The 27581-nt window shown below is 37.3% G+C and overlaps 1 protein-coding gene across 1 annotated transcript in view; it reads left to right on the forward strand.

Annotated features, from left to right (window-relative positions):
• The window catches only part of HLCS (holocarboxylase synthetase), a 132726-nt gene that overhangs the window by 12519 nt on the left and 92626 nt on the right, over positions 1-27581 (forward strand). The window contains exons 4-5 of the mRNA XM_069785122.1: positions 1393-2342; positions 6397-6579. Coding sequence (XP_069641223.1) covers positions 1393-2342; positions 6397-6579 — 1133 coding nt within the window. The remainder of the gene's footprint in view (positions 1-1392; positions 2343-6396; positions 6580-27581) is intronic.

The following is a 27581-nucleotide window of genomic DNA, read 5'->3' on the forward strand; positions in this document are numbered from 1 at the left end:
GATGGAAACTGAGAGAGTGCCCCAGTCATTTACTTTTCAGAATGTTTTTGGGCTCATTTTGCTTCAGGTACTGTGTGTATGCTAGAAGTGCTCCAGGAGAACAGGCTGATGGAGGCTTTTGATGGAATAGCATATAGGCTGGTAGCTGTGAAAATCTGTTGGGATGTGAAAAAATCTTGCTTCAGATTTCTGCTCCAAACTAGGCAAAGGGGATATAGTTTCAAAAGAATGCAAATATTGTTAAGCAAGAAAGTGATTGAACTTGGGTCTGGTATATTGTGTGCCAGTTGACTATTTTGTTAATAGAGTTCCTCACTGAATTTCTTTGAGAAATCAGAAACAAAAACATAGTTTATTTGGCCTTACAGGAGTGGAGAGGGATTCAGTAAAATTTTGCACACTTTGATTTGAAATATTTTCATGGCTCAGCAGCTGAAAAAAAAATCACCTTATTAAGAGTAATTTTTCTCTCCTGTTTCTCATTTAGTTTGCTCTGCGAGTTTCACACTGACAATAATCATCTTTGCTCTTCTTTTCTCACTCATATTTGCCAGAAATTTTTTATCTTTGCATTTCCATCGTTTTCAGGGGTAGAAAGGGGAAGGCTTAATACTCTTCCTATTTGCTACTTTTCCCTTGGATTTTTAGCTCTCAAGTCTTGCTATGGGTGGGTATATCTGCCTTTATGCAGACTGAAAGCAGTTCAGGTTTTTTTTACTCCCTTTTACTTGTGCCAAACTTTTATATGCAGCCTTCAGGACTGCAAGAGACATGGTTCAATGTCTCCATCTTACCCAATGTCATCACTTTATTAGCTTATTTCAAAATAGTTTATTTTAAAATAGCACCAAGCAATTTTCCACCCTGTCCTCCCTAAAAGACCAGTATTTTTCCAAAGGTACTTCCCTTGCTTTATTTTATCCTTTGCTGGGGACAGAAGGACAGGCAAAATAGCATGCTGATAAGGTGATGCATTTATGAGAATTTCCTCACCTTCCCACCCATAGACTATTGTTCCGTTAAGAACACATCTGCATTGTGTACAGTAGCAGTCACATTTTACTTTTGTGCAAATAGTTTTGCACTCACAATAAACATTAGCTTGTTTAAATGTGCCCTGTAAATATTGAATGTTGTGCTCTCGGTCAGACTTTCCTGAAACAAAGAGTCATTAGAGTAAATGACTTGTGTTATGAGTGCAAATTTATTATGTTCTTGGGGAGGGGGTGGTGGTGGTGTTAGGATTTGGTGTGTCAAACAAATGAAATTGTTGCTATTATAGATTATTTGTAGTGAAAATAAATCTACACCCTGCTGTGATAGTGATATTCATCATAGCTCTTTTAATATCATTTTTATAACCCTTTTTTTCTTATTCTTTAACTCTTCCAGCTGTCCATTTACAGGAATCTACTCTGAAGGAGTTGGCACAGGTGGCACCATCTGTAAAAGAGCAAAGTGTAAGCAGTACACAAATGCATGAACTAACTCCTGCTGGTACTTTTGGGACTACTGGTAAATCAGGATTAGGAGTAGCTGAGCCTGCCGGACAAGGTGAAGAGGAGAAACCCAAGCTAGAGAAAGAAAGTGAGCATGAAGATGAATCTAACAGTCTATCTGACAAAGAGATAGGTGCTGGAGAACATCATCACTTGCATCTCTCCAGCTGTTATGAATGCCTGCAACTTGAAAACAGTACTATTGAATCGGTCAGATTTGCCTCTGCGGAAGACATTCCAGAACTTTCTGATGATTGCAATAGCAAACTGGAAGAGAATAATGATGACTGTCTAGCAAAAGGAATAAAGAGAGTAAACCTTGCTGGAAAGCCCCCTAATGTACTAATTTATCTTGGCTCTGAAACTGCAAAAGTGGAATTTGAGCAGGTAAAATCAATCCTTCAGGAATGCATTGATGCAGACAGCTATACCATCTACCAGCTGCATGAGGAACAAGTACTGAAAGCTCCATGGATTGATAATTCACTGCTGTTGATCATTGCCACAGAGGAGCCTATTTCTGAGGAGAACCACAAACAATTTATGAAGTTTTTATCTAAAGGTGGAAAGATTCTGGGGTTTTCTTCATCTTTTACATTTGATGGCATACAAATAAAGAGAAAAAACAAACTGAAGAAGACTGTTCATGAATTAGTGGTTTCTAAAATGGACAGCACTGAAATAAAGTTAAATCTTTTGGTCAGTGGCTGTATTTTTGAGGAAGTGTTGAAGGAAGATGCTAGCAAAGTGAAGACATTGAGTCGATTAAATAACGCTGATAAAGATATAGTTATTGTTCATCTGACTTACGGAGACAGTGGAGGAGAAGCCATTCTTTCTCAGGTACTGTGTGTGCAGAAGCATTCATTTGCTTATTGCTACAGGATGATGTGGTATTCTAAAAAAGTTCACTTACTCCCATTGCATGCACTTGGGAATGCTTGGCAAGGGGAGGTATAGATGGATGTCTCAGTGAATGTACAAGGACTCTGAATGCAGAATGGTTTTCACTTGATCCTCAGGAAGCTTAAAGAATGGTAGAGAATGTCACTGCTGTTCCACTTCCTTGTTTTCACCATGTAGACATGCACATGTAGATCATGCAAGATCACAGTGGGTGGTAGAGGAGAGAACAGGTTTGTATAGTAAGCAAGCATCTTCACGAGCAGAGCTATCCTTTTCTGCCTGCTAGAAGTTGTGCAGTGATACAACTGCGGATTTTGCAGATTTTGGGAGGTGGCAACAGTATAAGCTTTCACCCTGAGTCCACCAATGAAGGCACTTGCACATTTTGAGTTAGCCTCAGTAGGAGCAGAGGTAAACATTTTCTTTTTAGCATGGCTGTTTAGCACAGTGGGAACAGGAAGAGCCGAGCTGTTCGTGGACTCCGGGTGAAAGCTTATACTGGCAAGATAAAAAAAGAGACATCCTTGCAAAAATATGAAGTATGGTAAAGCAGAGAGTCGGGAGAAGATATAAAATAAACCTTGCAAGAAACTTGAAAGATGTCTTCTCTTAAGGTTAAGGTAGCCGGCACTTCTGGAAATCTGACTAGCAAATGAGAGAGTCCCAGCTTCTATTACTTGTTGCGTGCCATGTCTAGAAAAACTACTGCACAATTCTTGCTTGAGCAAGTGACTATGCAATAAAGGTTAGTCTCTGACTGCACTGAAATGGCATTGTTGATTTAGGTCTGTTGGTTCTTTTTTCGCTAGTATTGCTACCATTTTCTCAGTTATGTTCTGTTAGTATCTTAGCGTTGCGAATGAAGTGAACCATTTTGTGGATTCTTTAGCAGTGTTTTGAATAAGGCTAATACCTAGATAGATGTTAGGTTCATGATGTTGGCCTTGCTGTTCTGTGTCGTGGTTTAACCCCAGCCACCAGCTAAGCACCACGCAGCCGCTCACTCACTCCCCCTGCACCCAGTGGGATGGGGGAGAAAATTGGGAAAAGAAGTAAAATTCATGGGTTGAGATAAGAATGGTTTAATAGAACAGAAAAGAAGAAACTAATAATGATAATGATAACACTAATAAAATGACAACAGCAATAATGAAAGGATTGGAATGTACAAATGATGCGCAGTGCAATTGCTCACCACCCACTGACCAACACCCAGCCAGTCCCCGAGCGGTGATCCCTCGCCCCCACTTCCCAGTTCCTATACTAGATGGGACGTCCCATGGTATGGAATACACTGTTGGCCAGTTTGGGTCAGGTGCCCTGGCTGTGTCCTGTGCCAACTTCTTGTGCCCCTCCGGCTTTCTTGCTGGCTGGGCATGAGAAGCTGAAACATCCTTGACTTTAGTCTAAACCCTACTGAGCAACAACTGAAAACATCAGTGTTATCAACATTCTTCACATACTGAACTCAAAACATAGCACCTTACCAGCTACTAGGAAGACAATTAACTCTATCCCAGCTGAAACCAGGACATTCTGTCATTTTAAAACCCCCTTTATTCAATTTGAATGCATTTTTTCTATTTACAGTCAAAATTAAAATTCTAAAACTTGGTTGTTTTTTTTTCTAAACCTTGACATGTTTTCAGTCAGTTATATATGCTCCTATTTTTTTTTTTTTTGGGTGGGAGAATCTAGTCTGCTGGAAACCTGCTTTTTTGTTTCTTGAGTCTTCTTTCAGGCTTTAAACTTTTAAATGTTTAACATTCTGCACCTAACAAATAGCTCAGAGCACCTGGGGGATAGAAGTGGGGGAGTCTAAAGTGAGCCAAAATCCTATTCATTCCACTTAATAATAATATCCTAGCAAATAAGTACCTCTCCAGTGTTACGTTATTGTGATCTCTGTTAAAAAAAACCCAACAAAACAACAACCAAACAAAACCCACACCCCCTCAAAAAGTTAAACAACTGATAAGTTTAAGTGTTTATAATCTTTTTTGTTATTGTTACTTTCTGTCTTCCTGGATAATGGGTGAGGAAGCTTCCATGACTGTGTTAAAGGTAAATGTTGGTCACTGATTATTTAAATATTCACAAGATATCTAGCTAAAGTTTTGAGTGAAAAGCTGATAAGAGGTACCATTAAGTTTAGAAAATAAGTCTATGCCCTGGTAGTATGCGTTTACCTGGGTGTATAACTTGTGCTATTAAATCTAGAGAGATTTCAGCCATTGCATAGTAAAACTTTTAAAGTGAGCCTGAAGACAACTTGCATATTTTGAGTTAGCCTCAGTAGGAGCAGAGGTAAACGTTTTCTTTTTAGCATGGCTGTTCTCAATTATATCACTTCCCTTACTCTGTGTTTGCTTTCATGCAGCACATTGAGAAAAGCAGAGCAAGATTTATTTACCAGTATTTAAGCAGATGGGGAATATAATGGAGGCATAGCTGAACAAACTTTATGAAAGGTTCTAGGACCTGTTTTTGCCAATATTTTAGTTACATGAGAACTTTCTCAGGAGTCCAGAGTACTCAAATTTAACTGCTCACATATCAGGTAGTATACACTCTTCTAGCAATTACATAATTCAGATATATTCATCAGGTTTCTTAGGAGTGTTTTCATCTCTTATCAGTTTATCAGATTAAATCTGCTAGCTTTTTGGAAACTCTGTTATACATAGTAGCATGTTTATAGCTTTATGTAGGAAGCTTTGCCACCCATGTGTTGTATGCTTGTACTAGAAAATTGATTAGATACTGTTGCTATCAGTTTCTGCAAGTTCCATGGTAAAACCTGCTTTGCTGTACCGTTTAAATTGACCCTTCTGCTGTAGTAAAACTTAATACTGCAGAGGTTTTCCCCAGAAAAAGGGCATTACAGTGTAGCTTCAAAAAATCAGATTAAAAGGATTAGTGTGTCATTTTATAATTTTAAATGACTTCCAGTCTGGATTTGAAAAGCCTTATTGTTTTCTCTTCAGGGGACTGACAGTGACATCAGCCATTAAATATTCTGTTGCAGACTTGTTGTTTCCTTTTTTTCTGTACTCTTCTGTTCCCCCCTACCCCCCTCATTTCAGCATATTTCCCTGAATATTGAATATACTTCAGTGAAGTAGATCATATATGAAAGATGAAGAACATCATTAAAATGTGCAAAATTGGATAAATGAATGAAGATAATAGCTTGTAATTTTCATTAAATGAATATACATGTAGTAGGGTACAAAGGCTTCTAAATATCTTGGAACGCTTATTTAAAAAAACAAACAAAACAAAAAATCACAAAAACCACCAAACACAAAACCCCTCACAATTTCTTCTGCAGTTCATTTCTACCTTTAAGCATCTGCTTCAGCCTTGAGAAGTGATTCTCTACAAGGTGGTGTTCTGGGTTTCTTCGTTCTCTTTCGGACAGAAGCATTTCTTTATCTGGACTGATTGCACCTTAATTCATGTGACACAGTAAGGACTTGCTCAGCCTGAGTTCTGCATGTCTTGTGCAACCTCTGATAAAGCTCTTCCAATTTCAATGTAATTCTTCTCTTGTACAAGCCAAAATATGACCAATATTGCTGTTTGTTCTAGGTGGTTAGCAGACACGAAAAGCAGAAGGAGAAGTTTAAGTTGGTAAATACAAGTTTGAACAACTCCTCTGGGAGAAGATCAGTTTATTAAGAAGGGATATTTTGTGTAGGCTTCAGAGAAAACTGTAGTGTACTGGCAACTGTGATCCCCGAATCAGAAAATATAAATATATAGGTGTTCCCTAGTTTATAAAGATAATAAAGCCCTACTTTTATAGATATGATGAAGACATGAGAAACTTTTAAATTGCACTAGTAACACTGGATATTTCAGCAACCACAGTCAGGACAAAACTGCTTTTGGAACTGTTGTGCTTATCCCTCTGCCACATTAAAATGTATAATACCAACAAAATACTTTTTTTTTTTTATTATTCCCTCTGCACATATCCTGCCAGGCACACTTGGAACTTGATATTAATTCTATGGATGTCCAAACTGAAGAGGATTTTAATTTGCTTAAGATAAGCAATACTAAGAGATATGAAGTTCTCAAGGAGATCCTGACATCACTTGGCCTGAGTTGTGAATTAAGTGAAATTCCGATGTTAACACCTATTTACCTTCTCTCTTCTGATGAGGTAAGGCTTCTGCTTACGTTTCAGTTGAGATTAACCCTACAAGACAAATTCAGTGTTCACTTAAATATACCTTGTTTCTTATGTGGTATTTTTGTTTGGAGAGGCTTACATATGACAGGTAAGCAAAAAGTTTAGTTTCTACTCTGTCATTGTTTTGTTACCTGCTAGTAGTCGTTTTGAATTTAATCATGGGGAAATTGTGCAGGGTTAAGTTTTCAGATATATTGGCTATATATATGTTAAAAACTTAAATGCTTATTTGCATGCTTCTGCAATATCAAAACACAAGGCTGTGGTAAGCTACAGAAAGAACAGATTTAAAAGACAGGATTTGTTTCTCTTTTAGAATCATAGAATCGTTTAGGTTGGAAAAGACTTCTAAGATCATTGAGTCCAACCGTCAACCATGCCCACTAAACCATGTCCTGAAGTGCCATGTCTACACGCTTTTTTAACACCTCCAGGGATGGTGACTCAACCACTTCCCTGGGCAGCCTGTTCCAATGTCTGACAACCCTTTCAGTAAAGAAATTTTTCCTAATACCCAATCTAAACCTCCCCTGCTGCAACTTCAGGCTGTTTCCTTTCGTCCTATCACTTGTTACCTGGGAGAAGAGAGTGACACCCACCTCACTACAACCCCCCTTCAGGTAGTTGTAGAGAGCAGTAAGGTCTCCCCTCAGCCTCCTTTTCTCCAGACTAAACAACCCCAGTTCCCTCAGCTGCTCCTCATAAGACTTGTGCTCCAGGCCCCTCACCAACTTGGTTGCCCTTCTCTGGACACGCTCCAGCACCTCAGTGTCTTTCTTGTAGTAAGGGGTCCAAAACTGAACACAGCACTCGAGGTGCGGCCTCACCAGTGCCGAGTACAGGGGAACAGCCACCTCCGTGCTCCTGCTGGCCACACTATTTCTGATGCAGACCAGGATGCCGTTGGCCTTCTTGGCCACCTGGGCACACTGCTGGCTCATATTCAGCCAGCTGTCAACCAGCACCCCCAGGTCCTTTTCCTGCCAGGCAGCTTTCCAACCACTCTTCCCCAAGCCTGCAGCGTTGCATGGGGTTGTTGTGACTGAAGTGCAGGACCCGGCACTTGGCCTTGTTGTTTTAAATGAGGTAGAAAGTTCTTTATAAGCTGACAACAAAAGATCAAACCCAAACTATGGAGAATGATGTGGCAGACCAAAAGTGGAAGACCTGAGTGAGTAGGGAAGAGTGTGTCTTTACACAAAGAAGAACTTTATTCCTGAGGATGTTGTAATACTTCCTGTAAATAGAATAGCTTCTTGTAATTCAAATAGCTGACTTCTCCGTTTGAGACGTTGCTATGTAGTAATGTGAAGAACATATAAAGCATTAATTTTAACTTTTTTTTTTTTTTAAACATGACTTCAAATACATGATAGATTGATCTGAAGGGGTAAAGCAGTAGGTGATTAAAAAGCAATACAGGCCTCTCAGGCTCTTTGAGGTTGTTGTTTCCAAGCCATATAGCGCTGTCACTACTTGCTCTTAGCATGCTTGTCTGATTTCTGCTCCTTTTCTGTACCACCCTTACGTTAGCACAGAAATGAGATGCCTGTCTTTAGTGGAACTCAACTATAGAAGCTCCTCCTAGGATGCCTCCTTCCAGCAGTATCATATATAACATCCTTATTTGGCTACAGGATCAGTCAATGAACAAAGTGACATATTAGAGCTGAATGTTCTTAAATAACTTGGATGATATTTAGATTTAGACTGTACTTTTCAAAACACTGTTCATTAATCTGGAAGGTAGGTATGATAAGAATTGCACAACTTATAGTTTGGGAATATGTGATATGTGACTTCATTGTATGGCAGGCAAGTCAGTAACAGATCCAGACAAACTGACTGAAATACTATTAATAGGTGTATCTGTAAATTCAAATCTGCATTTGTTTTCTATGTCTCTGAAGATACTGCCTGTCTTGGTTTAACCCCAGCCAGCAACTAGGCACCACGCAGCCGCTCGCTCACTCCCCCCTCACCCAGTGGGGTGGGGAGAGAATTGGGGGGAAAAACGTAAAACTCATGCATTGAGATAAAGCCAATTTAATAGGACAGAAAGGAAGAAAATAATAATGATAATAATAACAGTAATAAAGTGACAATAATAATGATAAAAGAATTGGAATATACAAGAAACAAGTGATGCGCAATGCAGTTGCTCACCACTTGCCGACTGATGCCCAGTTAGTTCCCGAGCAGCGATCCGCCCCAGGCCAACTCCCCCCAGTTTATATACTGGGCATGACATCACATGGCGTGGAATACTCCGTTGGTCGGTTTGGGTCAGCTGCTCTGGCTGTGTCCCCTCCCAACTTCTTGTGCCCCTCCAGCCTTCTTGCTGGCTGGGCGTGAGAAGCTGAAAAATCCTTGACTTAGTCTAAACATTACTTAGCAACAACTGACAACATCAGTGTGTTGTCAGCATTCTTCTCATACTAAATCCAAAACATAGCGCTATACCAGCTACTAGAAAGAAAATGAACGCTATCCCAGCTGAAACCAGAACACTGCCAAAACTGTATACTGGTGCATTAAGTAATGTCCTCGTATAGTAACTCAGATTGGATGTAACAATTGATTAAAAATGCAGAGAGCTTTTTTTTTATTGCCCTTGAATAATTGCCCTTTCATGTTTGCCAAACTCTGCCAGATCCATCTCCACTTTACAATGGTGAAAATACTATTGGAAGTGCTTCTATCCAGCCTTCTGCTTGGTGCAGGGCTGCTGCCAACACTAGATCAGTCAGCCATGACCTTTGTCTGGTCGAATCTTGACAACCTCCAAGGGTGCATGCTACAGCCTGTCTGTGCAACCTATTCCAGTGCTGCTGTACCATTCTAGTGATTTTTTTTTCCTGTTGTCCAGCCTGAACCTCCCAAGCTGCAATTTATGGCTGTTGATGCTTTATTATATTGTCTGGCACTACAAAGAAGTATTTGGCTCTTCTTAAGTAGTTACAGGTTGTTATTAAATCACTCCTTAGCCTCCTCTTCGCCAAACTGAACAAACCCAGCTTCCTCATCCTCTTCTTATAGATGTGTAGTGTACCCCTAACCCCTTTGTGGTTGCTTTCCAAAGAATCCTAATTAGCAATTCCCTGCATAAGCTGAAGTCTGCTTTCCCAAGACCTAACTCTGCTGCTTTCCTTCTCAGCCTTCCTCCAGATCTTGGATTCTCATGGTTGCTACAGCCAATGCTGCTGTCTGTGACCAAACAAGAAACAAGTTCTTCCCACTCTGTGAGCAGTAAATTGTTAAGAATTGATTATCTATTTGTGTGGCAGATGTGGAAACAAAACTAAAACCATTTAGCCTTTTTTACTAGTATTAAATGCATTCTATACAGAAGACGTGTAGTTTATTGAACTCTTCCTTTTTTTTGTTCTCCTCCTTCCCTCTTTTTTCATGATTGTTTCTTTCCTATGCACGTGCAATTTTCAAACATGCCATGAATATAGTTAGCTAATTTCTGTCCAAACTTGCCATCTAGTGGCTTATTACAGGGTTGCAGGCTATCTATCAAAAGATATTTTTGCAATGTATGCTGACTGTATCGTTAAAGTTTATACCACAATTAGTTTTTTAAATGGTGTTTTTCCACAGTTTGGGTTTGTTGGGTTTTTTTGATGGTAGTTTTTCTGTGCTGGTATGTGTAGTCATTGTTTCAATGTCTTTCACTTTAGCCATGACATACTTCCAGAATACTCTGTGAGACGAAGTTGCAACTTGTGTGTAAAAACCACTGTTAATAATTAAGAGATAGCATATTAAAATGAAGAAGGAGTATGTAATAGTTCAGCTTTCTAACAAGTTATTTACTTTTCTCCATACATCATGTTCTACATGGGTCTTCCTGCTTTCCTAGAGAGCAAAGAGATACCAGAAATGCACCCGACAGGTGAATAATTTGAGGAAATACTTGAACTTGTTTAAGATCAGAGTGAGTCAGTAGTACTGGAAATAGAGGAAACTGTCTTGCAAGCTCTAGTACTCTTGAACTTCCTTCTTTTTTTTTTTATCACTATTTGTATGGAGAGCTTATCTAGTACAGGTCACTGGGCATGTACTGGATAGTATATTCCTTCCCTGAGAGATTATCCAATTAATGCTCATTGACAGCAAATGATTTTTGGATGATTTTCTTATGCTTCCCTGCAATAAGAAATGTCATAATGAGTCAACTAATGATCAGGCAAGCCCAGTGTCCTCAAGAGCAAACACTCTTCTCCTTAAGAGTTGGCAGTTCACTAATGATTCCTCACCCCCAAACTGGAGGCTGCATCTGTACTGTTTAAAAACTGCTGCAGACCTAACCTTGTCAGATTTTTCTGATTAATTTTAGAAACTACAAACTCCTTTTGCTTATGTGGAAGAAATAATAATTGATTTTGCTCTGCATTTTCTACTCCATTAAGGAAAAATGTAAATTTTTTTTTGTTGTTTTTAAATTCTTTAAATTGAAAGTGCTAGTTTCATTAGTTTTTTTTCTTTCTGATTGGTAAGCTTCATTTTACAGTAGAGCTATACCCTGTTCTGTGGATTTCTGTGGTTTCTCTTCCCCATCCCCTTTCCTCCTTTATCACTTCAGAACTTCATCAGACCTATTTTCTACTACATTGTGGACATCAAATAAATCTTTCTCAACTTTATTATATGAATAAATAGCTTCTCTAGTCTTTTCCTCTGCCTGCAATTCCTGAACAATCTGTGTCTTTTTGCATAGTTGTTGCAATGCTGTTAACAACCCCATCAAGTCTATTATGCTGATTGGTATACATTTGATTATCAAGACTTTCAGATCTTCTCATCTACTTTCTGGGTCTTCGACGATGCTTTTTGCAATGTAATTTTTAGCTGTTTCTGAAGGGTGGATGGAAATTTTTTTTTTTCCTCCTTAGAATTCACATTTTGAAGTTTTAGTTTCCAGTTTATATGGTTATCATGTATCTTAAAATCACAGTCTTACTATGTAGATTTAAAAAAGCCAATGAAATATGAGCAGAACTGGCATTAGCTTTCTGAAAATCAGTGTAACTTTAGGATTTGGGGAGACAATTTCTTTAATTCCTTAAAAAAAAAAAAAAAAAAAAAAGCAGCTAATTCTGGGGAGAAGAGTTGAATTTTGACTTTAAGTGTCCAGGATTTCATATATATTATCTATTACTTTTTAAAAGTTTATATATAATAAAAACTGGGGGTTATTTTGATGTATGAAAAAATAAACAAAGGTATAATTAATGTACACATAATTAAAATTGAATGTAGTGTCCTTTCTTGGAAAAAAGACTCAGAAAGGCAGTTGTTAATATTTCATGAGGAGTTACAAACTTTGTAATGCACTTTTTGCCTTTAGCATATGAAAAGAAAATTTTTTTTAGGGTGGAATGTAGGAGACTTGGGAAGAAATATTTAAACCTTGACAGTAGTTACTTTGAAAATTACACAATTAGATTGTATCACTCAAGAAAAATACATTAGGAACAGGATGGTCAAGCTTTTAAAAAAGTGATATATTGACTGCATATGGCTTAGCCAGACTAGATTTATGTTGCTGATACTGTTCTAAAACAGGCAGAGATTTCCAGCTGTGCTATATTCAAGTTGGAGATAGGATGAGTTGGAGGCTGTGCTAAATAAGCACTGAATCTCATTTTAGCTGTTGACTATCTTTCTAAACAGCAGAAATTAGATCCCATTATTACCACTGTTGGGGTAACAATATTTGGGTTACTTGTCAGTAAAGTTAAAACATCAAATTGAGATGTCAAACTAGAAAACATGATTTATTATATTTTTGTATGTATTGCAGTTCTCAAATAATGTTACTGCTGTGATTGATTCCCATATCTTGGAGATTTCAGTTTTACTTCTCTTCTCTTCTCTTCTCTTCTCTTCTCTTCTCTTCACCTGGCTTTTTCTTAAAATGTCCACAGGCTTTACCAGTCTGAGATTTAAATTCTGGTAATATTATGGCTTTGAATTCAAATAAAGCCTCTGGTATCTGAATAATGGATGATAATGTCCATCTGTTAAGAGGTCTGGGTCTTACCATGTAGAATTATGCTAGTCGATCCTCAGCTAGTGCTTGCTGCTGATGGTGTTGAATGATTGCTGTGACAGTGTGCACTTTTTATTCCTGATCTCCTTTCTTGTAAATAGAGTGTAAAGTAGGGGGCCTGGAAAGTAACAGCACTTGAGGCAACTCTTTCATCACAAGACTTTTTGCACTAAGGCTTGCAAGTATGGTTTGCTTCAGATACACACATACGGACATTTTTAAATTCGGTTCACTGGGAAAAATCTGTATTATATTGATACAGTGCTACAACAACAATGAAGGCAGTGTTTGAACCAAGAGCAATATAGTATGAAAGACAGGTTACTTGCCTTTAATTAGTTTAGTGCAGTTTAGTTAAATCCGCAGAACTTGTTGGTGCTAAATGTAATTTTAGAGACAAGTATTGGTATTGAAACACAGCACCTTTTTCTTCTTTCCTCAACCCGGTGTAAAGCAGTTAAGCAAATTGTAGACTTGTACATTCCTGTAAAAAGAAAATTCTGTGTCACTGTGGTGCAGGGTGAACTCAGTGTTGAAACAAATGGTGATCACTCTAAGCCTGTTGTCTGGCACCCATATGTTCAGTGGCAGCTTCAAGCATAGAGATCTGATTTTTTCTGCAGCTTTGCCTTTAAACGCTCAAATATTTACTCTTTCACATTGCCATCTTGAAGGATAATTTTTCAGATATAAATGCTAGGATTGTATTTTATTGCCATAAGTTTCAGCATAACATCTTCTAGGCTTCAAAACAAGAATTCACTCCTTGAAGAATGAGAGAGATTTGTCAGAAGAGTGATTATTTCCATTAGAAAGTGTATTATACCCACACAGTTGCTGATCTGAAGCCTCATAAACTTGACTACTAACTCCTCAGGCTGTGTTAGGCTGAGTCACTTTTTTCAATATCTTCCAAATGGATGGCGGCCAAATGATGAAATGTAATCAGTCTTCATTACTTCGGCTCAGCTAGTAACTGTCTTTTAAATGGTACGTTCTTCCAGAATAATAAACAGCCAATACAAACATATTGGCTGAAGCTTGAAGTTGAGGGGTTTAACTCTTGTTTATTAGAGGTGGAAAGAATAATTAAAAAGTACAATTGAATGTACCTCTTTGAAATTCAAACTTTCCTTTAAAAGACACTTTGAGATACAGAATACTGCGCTCACAAGGGTAATGCAGTGTGAAGACAACTTTGTGTGTTTGAATAACTTGGTACACTACAGCACAATCAGAATTCAGTCGGACCAAATTTACATGTCTTGAGCTGCAGTTTTGATTCTGTGATTGCATCGGCTGTTTTTAAATTCCAAGTCCATTATGTCAGCTAAGAGAGTATGAAGTTACTTTATCCTGAATAAATCTTTCTTTGAGGATGGGAAATTTGAACTCTCAGCTAACACTATAATGAACCTAGATTTCAGGGTACATTTTGAGACAATTGTTTCTGAAATATTTCCGTGCATATTAATGTGTATTGTAGAACTTGAGATTCAGCTATGAAACTTCAGAGTTTTTAAAAAAATTTCCAGTGCTAAAATCATGGATAGTTATACTGAAACTCCAAAGCCTTATTTTTATTGCTATCCAAGTTTTCACGCTTAAAAGTGGACCAAAAATGTATAATCTACGGAACAGGAGACTCCCTTATTTTCTCCTATCATCCTCAAACCATAAGCATCATCCCTGCCTTTTAGGCCATAAGACAAAAGGCAAGAGCCCTTTGGAAGTATTTATTCCAGAAATGAAATTTGCTCTTTGGTCTAGCTCAGAAGTAACCCAAGAGCTGAGGAAAAATGAATGAAAAGCACACCATATGAGAGATCTGAAATGATTCTGTTGATCACTGATAAATAGTCTGTATCTAATATTTTTTACTTTTGTTAACATACTCTATGTATTATTTCAAACAAACAGTGCATTGTTGCCAGAAATCTTTGTCTGTACTGGAAAGCTTTGCCAGTTTGTCTCTTGGCTAGGAATGAAAATGTCTTTTATGGCAAAGTTGCTTCAGGAAAAAGAAAAAGTAGATACAGCAATGTAAGTGCATCTGTACCAGTAAAAATGTGTATTTGCTGGAGCAGCTTATTCTTTTTGGGAAGTGGATTTAATGTATGCCATGTGTGGAACTCTTTTTGCTGTTAAAAGCTGTGTTTCTACTAGGCTGGTTAGGCAATGCAGTGCATTTGGCAAACCATTTGAGTTCTGACAGGTAGTATGCTTTTTCTCCTAAGTGGCTTTCTGAAGAATTTGTCTGTAAAACTTAACCCAAGGACTGATAACAAAGTACTATAAATTAAAAAAAATTTGTAATTTAACTCCATGTGTTTAGGGTTTTTTTCCCACAGTAAATGCAAAGTTATTTTTTAGCTTGCAAGGCTTTGAGCTGCATGTGTGTGCAGGGAGGATGGGTTTGCTTTTGCTTGTTTTGTGTTCTTCCCCCTCACCTCCTCAGATTAACTTTTGTTTCTTTATAACAAAACTTGCAAAGCCAGAAGGGTCACACTGATCATAAACCAAAACTATTTCAGTGTTTTTGTCATTCATTGAAAAACTCTTTGTATCAATGTCTGGATTCTAATAATTGTCCCTACTGTTTGCTGGTATTTAAGTGTGTGGTTCTGAAAGGAATGGCCCTCTAAGAGGGGATGGTTATTTGACAGTCAGTAGCTCCTTCCCCCCCCGCTCCATCAGCACTCAAGATAATGAAGGTACATAGGGACTGTCTCCTACTTTGACAGTTCAGAGCCCTCTTGGTCAGAGGAGCGCAGAAAGCCATTCTTCTGAGAGCTAATGCCACCCTGACTGAGGTGTGAGCCCCTGCAGGTTCCTGGTTTGTGCCCACTTCCAGAGGCAAGAAGTTTGCCAGCTAAATCCTCTGCAGGTTCAGCATGGAAAAAGGCCAGTCTCAGAAGTGCTTAGGCTGCATAGGGCTTTTTGGGCACCAGCTCCGTCATAGTGCTGGGCATAAGAAGAGAGAACTCAATGGCATGGTGGAATAAATTGTAGAGATTTAAGATGATGTGTTTTTACTTCACACTTGTGAATGGCTAAGAGAATTATTACAGGAAGTTACTGTGGCTTACTAAGCACAGGGTAATTTCTTGATCTGTGGTAACTTAATAGAGTAACCGAGAGGAGGGATGCTCCTCTGTTTTCTCTCCTTACCCTCTTTAGCATACAGCAGTAGGATGAACTACAGGACTTGAAGGTAGGTGCAGCATGAGTGAGGATGGATAGAAAGGGGAAGAGAAGGAAATCTGCAGATGGGAACCAAGATACTGGGTTTTGTTTCTTCAGTGATATTTCCTTTTGTACCTCAGTGAACAGTTTTGTAACACTTGTCATACAGTCAAGTAGTAGACGGAGGTGGAATACGTACTGTATATTTTAATGCATCTTTCTTCTTTCTCCTCAGTCTTCTGTTATTCTGTGTATGTTTATTAGTGTAGTTTCCCAATAGATCTGCCAGTTCTTCAGTAAAATTTTTAACCTTTTAGTTCCAGTTTAAATAGTTCCAACTATTTGTTAGAGGTAAAAGCTTAAAAGAAGTTGAGTTTCTGTAGCAAATTTTATGACATACAGTCCAGGGCACAATGCTTTTCAAAGCAAGTTATATGCGAAGGCAGCCTGTCACTCTTGCCTGGCAATAAAGGGATGCTAGTGGGACTGCCATCTGCCTAAACACTGCTCTGACAGAAGCACCCACCCTCTTTTGCTCCTCTTCCAGCTGGCAGGGCAAGTGGTAGTAAAGAGGCAGGAGCTTGTGAGGGACTGTGTGTGTTGAAGGGAGGAAAGGGGTGTCATGGGGAGTTGAGGTGTGGGAGCTTGGGGATGCATGGTAGATGTGGTAGAGTGATACCAGGTCTATGTATAACTGCATAGGTGATCTTACGGGGAGCTGCAATGACATGAACAGCAATAGGGTACTATAGATTGGCTGCCCCACACCTATATTCTTCCCCATAGCTGAAAGAGGTGATGAGAGCGTGCCAAGGGAAGCAGCACGCTGCTCTCACAGAAAGAACATCGGTGTGATATTGAACTGGCTCCTTCTCCTAACACCTCCCCTTCCCCAAATAAGGGAGGAGCACAGGGAAGGGCAATGCTTTCTGAATTTTCAGGTCTCTGCTGTTGACTGGAGCCTTGCTTGTTTTCTTCTTAAACGTTTTGCCTATGCTGCTGAGAAGCATTTAGCTGGCCCTGTTGAGAAAGGATAGAGAGAGAAGAGAAGGTGTGGGAGATACTGGAAATAGTAATAGTGACTATATGTAGAAGGCATGGAGAAAAAGACGATGAGGGCTATTGCAGTTGAACTATGAGACACAGTTACAGCAAACTAGGCTTTCCCAGCTCTGTGCTCAGAGGCTGTTTTTTTTAACCAATCTTACAGAGCAAAATGGCTATGAAAATAAAAGGTTTTTTACTAACTTCTGAGACAAAATTAGTGTTCAATAGAGATTGTTTTTCCTGGGTCCTAACTCAGTAGCCCAGGCTCAGGACCTGACTGACAGTTGAGCTTTGATCATGCTGGCTCCTGCAAGTATTAGAAGGCTAAATTATCTCTTAATTTGTTCACTCATAAAAGTTTCTTCAGACTTCTCCCTGGAGCTGTTTATTGAAGAAAGGCTGGCATGCTGCAGGTATTTTCAGTGCATTCACCAGCACAATGAGACTCCAGTATTGATCAGAGTCCCTGCCCAGCTGAGGTAAATTAATGTTGGCATTATATTAAATCACCAAGAATCTCCATTGTTCTCAAAAGCTGGATGCAGTTGTGGCTTTTAATATAGCTTCTTTAGTGAGGGGAAGGTGTCTGACCACTAGGGGTCACTTATGAGCTGGATTTAGATCACACACAGTAACGCAAAAATTAAGGAAAGGATGGAAAACATTTTATGCATAGTGTGTTGTATATAGATTTGCATTAAAATATCTTTGCATGTCTGCAGAGACTGTCCTGTATAATATTTCCTCAATTTTAAAACTGCATTTTAAATTCCACAGGAATTGATGGTATGTAGTGTCAAAATACAGTAAAACATTTTCAATTAAGAAATCTTGATGGGAGGTGAAGGGGGTTCCAAAAGTGGAGCCAAGTAATTCCAGGTGGTTGCTAAAGCTACCTTTTGCTTTTCGGTTGTTTATCTTCAGGGAATATTTACCATATATTTGGGGGAGAGGGGAAGAGAAATCTGGCAAACATTGCCTTTATTTTACACTTTAAAAGTTAAAAACGTGTTTTCCTTCTTGCATGATAGCAGCAAGCATGCGGTTTACGTTACACAACCATGAATCATGTTTGTAGGCACATAATAATGAATAGCATACTTATGTTGCATTATGGTTTGTAAACAACTTTTTGGCTATGTATTGATTCAATAAATGTTTTTGACGATCGTTTGGAAAATGCAAGAAGCTTTGAGGAATGAAAGAAAATATCTTGTTTATAGCAATCTATATAAAAAGGGTCTTCATGCTGCTGTGAGAACTAAAAGCTAATGCTTTTTGTACTGAGTAGGGTTTAATCTTATTGTAAAGCTAACTGTGATATGAAATTATTATGTTCTGGCACCTGACCAAAGTGCCACTCATTGAAGTGTATTCTATCATGTTTCAAGGCTTGCTTCAAGTCAGTGTGCATGACACTTCACAACCACTTTCTTCAGCAGGCATGTTCTTTCTGTACTGTAGAAAATGGAAAATTTTATTATCCTTTCAGAATGGCTTACGTAATATATATTTAAAACATTTGTGAGCTTGATGTTCATGTCTTCTGCTAACTTCTTACTCCTGATGATATGATAATGATAAAGAATAGCCTTAAGGTTGAGTACCCTTTCTTGAGTATAGGTCACTCAGCATAAAGGATTGCTAGCCAGTATGTGAGGCTGAGTTTTCTCAGTTTCAGTTTACCTTGGAGTTTGTAATAGGAATCTAAATAAAAAAAAGTAAAATCCACAGTGGCAGACTAATCCAAATTCATGTTGGCTCTGTGTCTAACACAGGCACACATTCTATCTTAATGTGAAGGCAATAATTAAAGTGACTGGTCTTGGATTTTGTTTCAGCACTCAGAAGTTGTAACCAATAAACCTTCTGCAGTCAGGGTTCAGGGTACTGCCTTTGAGCAGATGGGTGATTTTAGATAGCAAGAATCCATAACTTGTGACAAACGCTCTGGAGATCCGTGGCAATTTGGCATCAATTCATTTACTATGACCTCACTGGTAAAGATCTGACAAAAGTGGAGTATTTCCAAACATAAAAAACTTGAGATTCTCTGACTGTCAGTGGGGCCTGTAGCTAATTTATGTAAGTGAGACCGGGAAAATGAGAACAGGCTTGGCATCAGCTGGAGTCCTGTGAGATGCTATCATGTTACCGTTGCTCAGAAATGACGATACATTTCCACAATGAGAAATCGTTATACTGGTTATCTAACAATTTAATTAGTACTTCTTTTGTATCTTTACTTTTAAATGAGTTATGGGTAGTTGATATAACATTATCTATTTTAATTAAAGGGAAACATTGAATAAAAGTATATAACCAAGAGGAAAAAGAAGTGTCTCCTTATATTGCTCTTCAAAAAACCATAAAACTGCAAACTTTAGCTGTTTTTGAAACAGTGCATTTACTACATTGAGTTCTTCTGAATGTATTTCTTTAACTCCTAACTATTCTTTGACAATTCAGTTACACAATAATGTTATCAGAAAAAAATTGTCCACAACATGAAGCTTATTATTTAAGTTTATCAAGCTGAATTTATTCTGGAAAATTAAGATGGGACTTCAATTACTGTTATTGTTAATTTAAAAGACATTCTAGTATTCTCAGAGTTTGTTGTCAAAGAAGACAAAGACTGCGAAAAAATTACCAAGCACGACTTATGTCAGCAGTTGATAGGGAACGGACTGTCTTAGAGATTCTGTTGTATTTATCATTTGATGGTTCATTTTGAGAAATGATTTGGGGTTTCTGACATGTTGAGGAAATCCTGACGTTCCAGGTGCAGTGGGAATGGAATTTGGCATGTGACTATCTGGCTGACATTATGCAGTTCTTATAGTGAAAAGCTGATTAAAGAACAGCTGTTAGCTTAAATCAGAAAGTTTGCTGTAGTTTCTACTACAACTCTTATGTAAAAGCTTTTTTTATTTGGGTTGTAGTCAGTCTTCACAACAAGTGGAATGTGTTCCAGTTAAGTAAATCACTGTACTCAGTTACTTGGCAATTGCAGTGGTGACATTAATTACAAAGGATTTACATGAATATTGAAGGCAAGGTTTTCTTAGAAGAAAAAATCAGAGTAAATTTGTTCTGTCTGTTCTCATGGTATGTCTATTTTTCTTCTGCCAATAAAAGTATCGTCTGTAAAAGTGCTGTTGTAGCTAAGTCCATCAGGGCAACCTGTATTCATACAGCTAGATTATAGAAAGCTGTGTTTCACAGGATTACATGATTTAATTTTAAGAATTTCATCTGGTCACCATTTTATCTGTGCCAGTATTTCCTTGTGCAAGCACTAGAGGATCTAAAGCAGTGATGAAGTTCTAGACTTAAGTATGGCACTACATCTGTATATAATTATATATACAGACTTGTATAAGTCTGTGTATATGCGTAGATGTGTGTTAATATGTATATTTTCAAAAAGTCTGTATATAATCTTATTTTATTAGACATATTGGCAACCTCAAGTTTCAGATATTGTCATCTTCTTTCTTTACCCCTTCATTGATAAATGCATAATATAGTAGAAATTATGAGAGTGACACAGGCCCAGAGAAGACGACTTGCCCTGGAGAAGAACTCCAGCCATGAGAAGAGTTGAGATGGGAGTTACTCATCTAGTGTGTAAATTGGAGCATGCTCCTTGACTGATGAGGGTAAGAACTTTTTTGAGAGAGAAAAATCTCAGGAGGAAGAGCTAGTGGATCTAGTTTGATGCCAGATGAAAGAGAAGACAGACTCTATGTGGGAGGAGGAGAGAGGGGAATGGGGCAACAGCTGAAGAGGCAGAGGTAAGGAGCAAGACTTGACCATACAGAAAACAACTTGTATTACTGCATTTTCTAGCATTCCCTACAGCTGCTAGTTATTATAATGCATATCTAATAATTTTAGCTATAAAATTTGTGCTACTTCGGACTGATCATTTCACTAGGATGTAAGATACGGGACAGCATTTGATTTTTACAGCTTGTTTTATTGAGAATCACTTTCCTTATCTAGAGTGGATTGTTTCTCAAGTGTGTACTAAATTGTACTGTTGAACTTAGTTAAGGAATATTTTAAGTACTACTTCAGAAAGCATTTCAAAATACCCTTCTTAATTTGTAAAAACTGAATAAATGTATAATTAAAATAATTGTTAAAGCCAAGCCTTAGCAGGATCAGTATTGAGGAGACTAGTAGTCTGTCCCTACTTGTTTTAACATGGGTGAGAATCTCTGCTGCAGTTTAAGAGTACTAGAGGCCATAATAAATTTACAATTTTAGCACATGGTGAAAACTAAGATTTGAAGACAGAACAATAGATAATTTAAAAACTTAAGTCTCTAGAAGTGGGTACACAGACTGCCCAGTCTCAAAACATTCTTCAGACAAACCACCTAGATTTTTCCTCAGCTTCTTGCCCTTCAATATAGACTTAATATAAAGGGAATACCATGCTTTAACAACTCCAGAGAGAGAATCTAAATAAAGATAAGGTGACTTTTATCTGCTAAGATCCAAATGTGAAGGGAGATTATAGATATAATGTGTATTACTGAATAGTATGTATATGCTTCCTTTTTTCTGTTTGTCATATCTTTTTTGATGTTACACTTGCAACAAAGTAATTGGTCATCATTTCTTTGTAACTTACCTTTCAACTGATTAAGTGGGTCATAACTTCAGTAGAAAAAGTTACATTGTTCTCATTATAAAAATTATTTGAAAGGAAGAGCAATATTCAGTTGGAGAGGGTGTATCACCATCTCCTCCTCTGCTTTAAAGAACTGTGCCTGGATGCTCTCTACTTACTGTGTAAAGACAACTTTTAGGAACTGAAAAACATCTTAACATCCTCTGAATTTTAAGATGGAGAGAACTATGTTGTGGGAGCATGTCCCAGCATTTCAATGTAGTCAAAATTGACGAAAATTAATTCCAGGAGGTATTTCTGAAATTCTTTTGCAAGATAAGGAAAAATAATTGTGTTTTGATGCATAATCATCAAGATTTAAGTAAAAAATTACATATGGCATGTTTTGACTTTAGAACTCATTACATGAAATAAGCAATTATCCATGCATTTTTCTGGTCTGGAAGATATACTTTTTTTCTTTCCAGAATGGAATTGTTGGTATTACAACTAGTTCATGTACCATAGCTACCTGACAGGAACAGCAGCTGCAGAGATAAAAGTTATCTAATTAGTTTTCCATTTTTTGACTGCATTTTACATATTGGTGTATTAGTACAATGTATTAGCTGATGGAAAAGAAAATACAGTAGCTGAAAGCAAATGCTTACTCTTATGTTTTGCTTCCTATTGAGAGAGGGGCACTTTCCCAAAGTTACCATAAGCAGTATAAGCTCCAAATTACCATAAATATTTGGGCTGCCTGTTTGAATTCCTGAGGTTTTGTTAGAAGTACCTGAAAATATTTAAGCTTGTACTTTTGTCTTTAGAATACTTCTGTCATTATTTGAAATGAGTGTAGTTGATATCAGGAATGTTTTGAACTGAGTTCAAAAGATTACAGTCTTTCATGGTAGAATACTTCATTGGAACTGAGGCATATGCTCTTTGGCTCACAAATCCTTATGATGTAGATTGCTAGAAGAGGAGTTAGTTACCTTATTCTTGCTGTGTTTTTCTCTCGTGCATCTGCTGCTGGCCACTGTTGGAGAAAAGGTGCAGATTTAAAGGGGCATATTATATTGATATGGCTGCTGCTTTGTCCTTGTATTCATATTGTTTGAGCAGCAGCGGCTTTTGACATGAGCTGCCCCTTTCTGCCAAGCATTAGTTGCTTTTTCATTTGAAAGAAAAGTTCATCAGCTCTTGCAATTATGGGAAGCTTTTCCTTCTATCTGTTTTAGCCATAGGCAACATCTGGAAAGCAACAATGTTTAATTTGGTATTTCAGTCAAATGGTACACATCAATAGCTAGCAACGATAAGGATATGCTTTTGTTATCTCTGTAGCAACCATTTCCTTTTGGAGGTGGGAGTGGACTTCAGTCTTCTCTAAATATTTTCAAGTTTTTTTTCTATCCTATGCGATCCGCTCTGTCTAATCATGGTCTCCAATTAGCAGTCCAGGAATAGCAAATTAGACATTTTTGAACCGCAGTAAACCTTACTACAATTACTGCTATCCCTATTGGTGCATACAAAACAGTTTCTCCATCTGTTCAAGGATGTCTCTTCCTCTTAGACACATGATTATGTGCTGGTAGAATGTTACTTTTGCAGCCACTGTCATGTTCCTGATTTATGTAATAACACTAGCTTGACAAACTGAAAGTACACATCAAACTTTAAACTCAAAATTAAATAATAATTGCTTTGTTCTCAGTATCCTGTTTCCCCAGCTATTAAGTTCAAGAAACAGAGACCCAAATTGTCCCTATTTAACCAAGGATAAATTAATCACTAGGTGTCACAGACTGAGTATACAGACTTTGTCTGTAGCTTGAGTTCATTAGTTTGTGCGGAACTATTCTGGAAATGCATTTTAAACTCTTTTTTCGCTTTTTAGTACTGAATGAAGTAATCCCTGAAACTTTTTCCCTCAAGACAATTTGGTTTTAGAAGTTAACCCTCTGGTTTGGGACTATTAATAAAGGGCCTTCAACAAAGGTGGTTCATATTTAATCAGTTAAAAGTTCGTCTTTGGAGTTGTGCGGAGCTCGTTTTCAGTCTTTTAAAGCTTTTGCTTCGTTCTGGCCAAGTTCTTGATTTCAGAAGTGTAGTCTGGGTAGGATGTCATAGTCTTAGTCCTCATTTCTGTAAGACTCTCTTGCCCAGACCTTGGCTATTTTTCTTTTTAGCATTCAAAAGTTTAAATTCTACAGCTTTCTATAGTCAGTCAGGGGCTAGGAAATGCACAATATAGCCATATGCCTTGGGAGCTGGAATCCCCTTTCACTCACTGGCTGCTGAGCTGGAATGAAAAAATTACATTAAGCTCTACTCTTACTCCACTTAAAAGCTTTTATACCTACCTGGTCAGAAGTTTGAGGCTTGCACTGCAGTCACTAACCTTTGCAATAGACTACATTAGTGCCCATGTGCAGCAAGCATTTACTGTTTATCTAGTTTTCGGCAAGTATTTCCGTAAAGTTGTGTTTTGTTGTACCCTCCAGACTGCTGCCCCTCAAGACATTTCCTTACCTGCGTTAATACTAAATTTTAATGGGAAAAGTCTGAAAAATGAAGCCGCCATCTTTTTCAGGTGTGCTATTCAGTTGAGCCTTAAAACAGTGCAAGAGCATGTTTTCGAGCATTGTGGTTAGATTTTAGTAAATTAGTTCTCTTTGGACTACATTCTACATGAAGTGTTACCATTTGAATTAACAAATATTGCAAAGTTTTGTTTGACAGATTGGGACTTCCCTCAACTCTTTTGACAGTAATAGAGCATAAATATCCCAAAGCACAGAAACAGGTGGTTATCCTCAGAGACAAGTCAAGGGAATCCAAAGTCCTTCAGAATAAAGAATGTGCCATTGTCAAAAATGCTTCTGACTGCCTGTATTTGCTTCTGTTGACCATTTCTCATACACTGCCTTGGTCTCGAGTCTGTTCTCGTTTGCTTCTTTGAGTGCCTTGTTTCCCAAAGTCAATCCTAAACCCCTGAATTTCAGGCATGAGCTTTGACTTCTGGTGTGTTGTCTGCAGTACTCTAAGTGCTGTATGCCAAACGTGGTCTTTTGGAGTAGAAGCTAGTGATGTATATAACTTGACTAAAGTGAACTCAGCCCTGGAGTAGCTAAAGGGTTTGTCTAGATAAATGTTTGGCCTTATCCCTGTGAGGGTTAAGCATGTTGTATGTCCATCTTTAAAGCACAAATTAAATTTGTGGTTTTTTTCCCATTTATCCCTGACAATTGCAGAAATGCTTTCAGATGACTGCTCTCTAAGGAGGCTGGCTCTGAAGTTTGTTCTTGAAGCTGCCTGTGTATGAGGACACTTATAGCTATGGGAAGGTGTATTGTATGATTTGCTTACTCTCTTCTTGTTTTTCCTCTGAGGAAAAATGTTTACCTCTTTTGTTCTGAACAAGGTTTCAATCCCAGCAGATGAAAGTAAGTGTTACATCTGAACGGGCTGAAAAAGGGAGAGAAGAATTACGGTGCATTAGAAAACATACAGCTAGGATAACTGTAAATGTAGTTTGTATCATTCACTCTTACAACGTAGCATTATAGTACATGGGCATGAATACAGTATTATTTCCCCATGTTTTGTAAGAAAAATATATTAATTTGTGATAAACTGAATGTTATTGAGGCTTCCTTCAGAGTTCTCGATTTGAAATCTAAATTTTACATTGCTGTATATGTATGTATATGACGTATTTTTGAAGCATGAACGCTGAATAAAAAGCATTGGTTTACTTTTTTTTTTTTAAATAATCCCATGCTGTCATGTTAATATTTTTTTAGGATCCTTGATTAGCAAGGAGATCTTAGTTAACAGCGAAAGTTAGTAGTTGTTATCTTAATACTGTTTTTTATCTTCGGAGTAGGTATACTATAAATAACATACGAAGCATGTTCTTGCCATTATAGCATATAATTTCCAAGAAATTCTTCCTTTCTAAGATGTTTCTTTTAGTATCTTTTTTTTTTTATATTTATAAACTGTTTTGTCAACCTGAATATGTTTTAGAAAGGATTAGAAAATACATGATACATGTTGAACAGTAGCTGTGCAACTTTAGAGACATAACTGTATTGTAATCTCTGAGTTGTGGTACATGTGAAAATGTGTTGTGGTTTCACCCTAATATTTCACAGACATTTCTTTAGCTCAAAAACCCCTGCAGTGTGACAGAATTGGGAGTTCTTGCTCAGAAGAAGCAAAAATGAGGTACAGCTGAAATCTTGTTGTTTGAGTTTAATGCACGTTTGCAGTACTAAGAGGAGAATCTTTGGCTCCTGTTCCACTATTTCATATTCATGAACACTAAATTCACTCACATTTTATGTATATAAACCTGCCAAAAGGCAAAACAAACCTGATGGAAAACCTTAAACTAAGAATTGTGTTTTATCAGTGCTAAGAAAAAATATGTTCTTAGGTTTTATTTACTTAACTCATTCTACTACTAATTCCAAGATTTTCAACAAACAATTTTTACCTCAATTTAAAAAAAAAAAAGAAAAAAGTTTTGGTACCAAATAAAAATACTATTATGTGATAGCTGTTTAACAGAGCCAGTTTTACCAGCTGAATATATTGCATCTAATTTATTGCCCTATTAGCTGAGAACAAAATTCTCCTGTATTTTTTTTCTAGTCAATACGGAATACTTTTGAGAGTAATTTAAAATAAATGTGTACAGCATTTAGGGTTAGATTTATATCTTAATTTATTCTTCTAAACATGAGTTTTGGTTTTGTTTTTTTTTTAAACCCACTTTAATATGCATAATGTTCAGATTTTAGTGCGAAAGTGGAATGTCTTTTCCCTTCTGCCTGGCTTCTCTATACTTATTTTTAGCACAGTTGCACATATGCTCAATTTACTGTAGACTTTTCTTCAAAAAAATAACAACAGTTTTGTTACAAACTAGGTGTCATGAAGAATTAAATGGTCAAACCATAATTTATCACGCCTTTTTCTGGTAGGATAAATCAACACCTACTAGTCCTCTGATTTATCAGCCCTTTCATTGCAACGCTCATTTTTGTGAAGTGTTATGTAGTGATGTTATGTCAAAGGTAGACCTTGTTCTTATTGATCCTTTACCCTCAAAGTCAGCTTTATAGTCTGTTGCAGCAAATGTACCCCAATTACTGTGCTATGTTATGATACCAGTTTACCTTGTGTAGGTGGTCATATACAGTTTAATTTCTGAGATTAAGAGCTACAAAATACCAAATGAGATTTCGTCCTGTAATTTTTAGTATCCTTTAGTTTAAACTAAAACTTTATTATGGATGTTACGAAATTATGCTAAATATGAGGGGGTTTTGATGCATACATTCTTTGTTCCTTTCTTTTTGTGTGTGCATTTATGTGCTTAAATGTAGTTTTATGGTAACATGCGATTACAATTTTTAAAGTATGCTTGGCTTAAAACCTGGTTAAATTCAATCCTTTAGTGATTCTTGACAGAGCTGGATGTTCTGGAATAGGTTTTGACATCTGAATATGGGCTGTTACATTCAAAAGTTTTCAAATAAGGTTTGAAACTGACTTGGCAAGTGTTTGCAAAGGATTTAAACATGTGTTTAGTATGTCATCTTGCTCTGCTACCTGCATCACAAAACCTGCAGTTTTGTTTTGGTAAAACTGATACTGAGCCTAAACCTGTTTTTTCAACTTGCATCATGCATTGATGGTGCATTTGTAATTATTAGAGGAGTACTTGTTTTCCTGTTGTTGTATGTGAATATGGAGCTGACTTATTCAGTGTTAATAAAAGTTAATGAAATATTTTAGAATATTTTTAATACAACTCTTTTTTTTTTTTAACCATAAAACACAGATGGAATTTTAAATAACTTTTTTTTATTAGAAACGTTGCACGGGTCTCAAAATCAGCACAGGCCACAGTAAATTAGTGCAATGTTGTAAAATACTGCTTCATCAAATTAAGGAGTTTTTGTTTAAGTAGACTTTTGGCCTTTCAGAATGGAATATGGTTCGCTTTCATACGTAATGTGCTTTTTT

Source organism: Haliaeetus albicilla, chromosome 6 (assembly GCF_947461875.1).
Source record: "Haliaeetus albicilla chromosome 6, bHalAlb1.1, whole genome shotgun sequence".
Classification (NCBI taxonomy): Eukaryota; Metazoa; Chordata; class Aves; order Accipitriformes; family Accipitridae; genus Haliaeetus; species Haliaeetus albicilla.